Source organism: Pimephales promelas, chromosome 11 (assembly GCF_988280905.1).
Source record: "Pimephales promelas chromosome 11, fPimPro1.hap1.1, whole genome shotgun sequence".
NCBI lineage: Eukaryota > Metazoa > Chordata > Actinopteri > Cypriniformes > Leuciscidae > Pimephales > Pimephales promelas.
In genome coordinates this window covers 3100354-3105405 of record NC_142779.1, presented here as the reverse complement: position 1 = coordinate 3105405, position 5052 = coordinate 3100354, and the positions used below count along the sequence as shown (strand labels likewise).

General features: G+C 34.8%; 1 protein-coding gene across 1 annotated transcript; it reads left to right on the top strand.

Annotated features, from left to right (window-relative positions):
* Positions 1-38: 38 nt before the first annotated feature.
* On the top strand, positions 39-4949 carry LOC120479609 (H-2 class II histocompatibility antigen, E-D alpha chain). Its single transcript, XM_039672282.2, has 4 exons — positions 39-145; positions 3559-3828; positions 3958-4230; positions 4323-4949. The coding sequence occupies exons 1-4, from the start codon at positions 94-96 to the stop codon at positions 4511-4513; spliced, it is 786 nt and encodes a 261-aa protein (XP_039528216.2). The 5' UTR covers positions 39-93; the 3' UTR covers positions 4514-4949.
* The last annotated feature ends 103 nt before the right edge of the window (positions 4950-5052 follow it).

Below are 5052 nucleotides of genomic sequence, written 5' to 3'. Positions count from 1 at the left end.
CTTTTGTAGGCTACTTCCTGTGGTATCATTTCAAAGAATTTGTTTTTTCACTTTCACATTTTACTCAATGTAATCGAGGACTGTCAGAGCAAAATGCTGGCTTTTCTCCTCATTTTGGCTTTTCATGAAATCATTCTTGGTGCAGGTAGGACTGTCCTGGATTACCCTTTTTGACAATATACTTTATAGCTGTAAAAAATATTTTCAAGATTTGTTATCACAACATATTTTCTTTTGTCAAATCAACTTTATAATAATTTATTTAGCTAAGATAACTTATTATTTTGAGTTTCTGATGGTTTAATTAATCTACTTCACTGTATTAACTCACTTTTTCCAGTTAAACCAACAATATTTTTTTTACAGTGTAGTAATCACAACATTTTTTCTTTTGTCAAATCAACTTAAATAATTTATTTAGTTCAGATAACATATAATTTTGAGTTTCTGATGGTTAAATTAATCTCCTTCATTGCATTAACTCACTTTTTCCAGTTCAATAAACTTAAAATTTTAAGGCAACCAGGTTACTCACTTTTTTAAGTAAAACCGTCAACATTTTTTTTTTACAGTGTATGTAAATAAAGAACAATTTACTTGCTTGTAGCATCTGTCAATTGGTCAATTGGCTATATCACTGTGGGGAAATAAAATAAAGGAGGAAACTTTATTTGAACGTTGAATTTGGATTCATGTGCAATGCATTTGTGAAGGGAAGAAATAAATGTATGTCAATAATCTGCACTCTAAAAAATGATGTGTTGGATTTACTTAAAATATATATGCACCATTTTTGCATCATACTTTTTAAGTAATCCCAACTTGGAATAATTTTACTTAAAATTAACAAGAAAATCTTTGTTATATGTACTTAATTATTTGAGTTCACGCAACATTCTTTACTTAAAAATGTATGCATCACGTTACATATATTTTTAAGTAAAGAATGTCACGTGAACTCAAATATTTAAGTTTATTTTATGTAAAATTATACCAAGTTAAAAATTTACTTAATTAAATGATTACGGATTACTTAAAAAGTATGACGCAAAAATGGTGCATATATCTTTTAAGTAAATCCAACACAGTGCAGGCCATGTGAGATCAAAACAAATCTTAGTTCTGTTTACTTAACATTTAAGCTCATTTATATATAAAAATAAGACAATTAAATCAGTTGAACCAACCATTTTAACTTATTTTAGATCTTCAGCTTACATGTCTTAAAATAAATTAAACATGCAAATCACACACAATAAAGCATTTCACTTTATTATTTATTTTTTACCCAAAACTTTTAAATTGCATCTTAAAATATATTAAAATAGAAAATAGTTGTTAAAATAATAATAATAATAGTCACAATATTACAGTTTTTTCTTGGATCAAAGAAGGCTTGGTGGGCAGAAGATATATAGGCTTATATATTTATTTTTTTCAAAAATCAATAAAAAACAATTAAATGTAACAAATTAGTCCATTATTAAATGCCTATAAATATAAAAATGTGTCTATTAATATCTATTAATTTAAACAAAACAGAAGTTAATTAATGACTTTTGTCCAGAGGTTTTGAACGAATCTCTTCAGTAACTACTGCAAAACAGTAGATCTACAATCTTTATTTGAAGCTAAACTTTTGTTTAAAGGGTATTTACTTATTTTGATAATAATTTTGAAGGTTTAATTTACTGAATGTCGCTGTCATTTAGGAATAATATTGTGCTAGAATCAAGATTGCCATTATTTAATGATAAATTGTGCACACGGAGCTGTAGGCAATGTGTTTTTGAATGTAATATTTATGTTAACGTTAAGCCCCCTTCCCCACAATCCATGTATAGATAGAGAATATGGGAATTTGTAAATATGCAAGGTACATTTGTTTTATCCAAAAACAACTCGCTAATAAAGTAGGCCTATAATCTAGGCTATCCGTGGGGGAGAAAGCGCCGTCCGAATTGGTAACCGAACGCGTCAAACACGTCGCGTCTAGTTAGATGCTTGAATCTTCCGCAGCCCGCTCAAGTTCAAATTTTTCTACCGAGGAAGACTTTCGCGGCAAACGAGTCACCCAATTCGCGACGCCCGGCGCGAATGATGCGTCTTCGCGTCTTTGCATTGACTATGAATGTAATCTGCTATCGCAAGTAATTAAATTCACGTTCTGTGTGAACACACCATTAATGCATAAGCCAACATCATGGTCATATATTTTGAAAAAACACAATATACTCTTCAAATACTCGCGTGCAAAACACTTATTTCATTCATTAACATGTAGACTAAAAACGTTTACATTCGTAAGTAACACGTTTCTAATTGTTGATGCACAATTTGTAGCAATTCTGAAATTCAGTTAAAAGTAAATTTCTTGACCAAAAATGCAATAAATGATCATGTGTAGGCCTAAGTACAAAAAATAAGCTTACCTCTTCTCAACGTCTTCACATGTGCTGTGAAATAAAATGGCTTAAAATTTTTGTCTGGATAGGCATCACGGGAAATTGCATATCACGTGGCTAATATAGTTACTTAAAATGATATGCTAGATTTACTTAATTTTGACGCAAGTTGACATGCCTTATGTATTTTTCATTTTATTTATACATACATTTAAGTGCACCTAGTAACTTATATTTTTGTGTTACACATGTAACGGAGGCCAGCTAGTAGTTGCTGTGCGAGTAAAACCTCACTCCCCGATCTCAATAGACGCTCTAGCGACAGACGCTAGAGGCTGCAGTCTTTAGCCTCCTTGCTAGAGCGCCCGACTCTCACGCCGGAGACCCGGGTTCGAGGCCCGCTCGGAGCGGGGCGAGTAGGACCTGGGTGAAGGGGTTACATTGGTGCCGTGACCCGGATGAGCTGTATTTCAAGTCTGTATGGTGTTATTTCACATATCTCCAGTAAACACTTGATGGATGTTGAATCGTCTCGACTCTGTCTCCGTGTGGTCCTTTCCGGGAGGGTCGAAAGAATGAACCAGAAAAGGGGGTTACAATGGTGCCGTGACCCGGATGAGAGTGAGGTTTAGGGGGGTGAGTGTAACGGAGGCCAGCTAGTAGTTGCTGTGCGAGTAAAACCTCACTCCCCGATCTCAATAGACGCTCTAGCGACAGACGCTAGAGGCTGCAGTCTTTAGCCTCCTTGCTAGAGCGCCCGACTCTCACGCCGGAGACCCGGGTTCGAGGCCCGCTCGGAGCGGGGCGAGTAGGACCTGGGTGAAGGGGTTACACACACACTATATATTTTAAGTAAACGTTGAAAAGTTATGAATACTTAATTTTTTATGTTTGATCCAATTACTTTTATAAGTAATGGTTGTTCAGCCAACGAATCGTTTTTTAGAGTGAATGCTGATATCTGCCATAGATTTTATAACAACATAACCTTGGTCCAACAGATGTAATTCCTCTAAATGATGTCAGAAAGGTTGAACCATTATATTAAAGCCATTATACCACTTTGAGAATGAACCAGTATCAATGTTCTGTGCATATTTTCATTTGAAATAATTGACTACAATAACTAGTTGATGTTATTGTTTTCCATTAGAAGAACATGCATACCAGCAGTTCATTGAGTGCGCTTTCGACAGTCAAGGGCAAGTAGACCATACATGGAGCTATGGGTATGATGGGAAAGACATCATGCATGTGGATTTGGTGAAGAAAGCTGTGGTTGCTACCAGTGAACCTGGTAAAATGTTAGAAGAAGAGAGAAAACATGTGGAATACATTAAGAGGAAAGAAGAAAAACTAAAGATGGTGTGCTCTGCTGTGAAAACTGTCTTCTTAAAGTCCAACAATTCCCTATCTAGGGCAGGTAGGCTACATTTAAACAAAGCAACCCTCATTGCCCTCTTATATTTATACATACATTTCAAAATTTCAACAAGACAATTTCATCATTTTGTGTAAAGTGTTACTTGTTTTTTCCCCCCCTTCAATGTAGCAAAACCAGCAGTGGTTTTATCTGCTGGAGGAGAACAGGATCAGAAATATCTTAAATGTGTTGTGCATGGCTTCTATCCGAATGTCATCCGAGTGCGTTGGACCCGAAAAGGAAGGCCGGTCTATTTTGGTGTATCAAGTACTGGAATACTCCCGCACAGAGATGGCACATTTCAGATGACCTCCTATCTTAGCCTTATTAAGATGAGTGCTCACGATGTTACCTGTGAGACTCAACACTTAAGCCTGGATGGGATATTGAGAAAAACCTATGGTAAGTGATTCAGAAGGGCATAAATAATTCATAGGAGCATTGTGATCAATTATGTGAAAACTCAAATGACTTGCTTTGTCTCTTTGTTTCAGAGGAGAAATCACAAATCACAGAACATGTACTTTGGGCAATGGCTGCCTTTTTTCTCGGATTTACATTGCCGGTGTTTCCAACTTTAGTGATATGGATAAGGCGACACATGACAAAACCACCTGAGGACACAAGTGACAGATCAGAAGCATCTTTATCTTTGAATTCAATGAATATGTCTCAGGAAACATAAAATATATAAGGCTAGTGTGACTCCAAACGAAATATTAGGCCTATTTATTATTATTTTGGCCACAGAAGATATGCTTTATTTTCTAATTCTATACAATTGAATCACAAGCATAGTGTACACATCATTTCTGTATCTATAAGCAATGAAAGTTTATGCTAGAGATTTGCTACTATGTTGTGATGCTTGAGATTGTTGATTTCTTTTTAAAAAGTACTTCACAATATTGTAATTAGCTATGGAAGCTTGCAGTCATTCATTTACACACAATAGACCGGTTATTTATGGCAAATGCTGCATATAGTACTTTGGTATTGCTATAGGAATGTAAGTTATACCTTAAATCTTTTAAGCCTTTGTCATGTTTTTTTCTAAGACTTTTTAACTCCGATCTTATGATTTGCACCTCATACCGTCGTATTAAATATTAGTCTTTAAATGTAGGCTAATGTATGTGTGTATTTATTTGTTTTCTTGTTTATTAAACGCCACAACATGTGCAGGGGCTAAGTATATTGGAATACTTCAGAAAATTAATTGTT

Coding starts and splice junctions, on each gene's coding strand:
- LOC120479609 (XM_039672282.2), top strand. CDS start 94: ATGCTGGCTTTTCTCCTCATTTTGGCTTTTCATGAAATCATTCTTGGT. Junction 3,829..3,957: donor CAATTCCCTATCTAGGGCAG/GTAGGCTACATT, acceptor CCTTCAATGTAG/CAAAACCAGCAGTGGTTTTA. Junction 4,231..4,322: donor GATATTGAGAAAAACCTATG/GTAAGTGATTCA, acceptor TCTTTGTTTCAG/AGGAGAAATCACAAATCACA.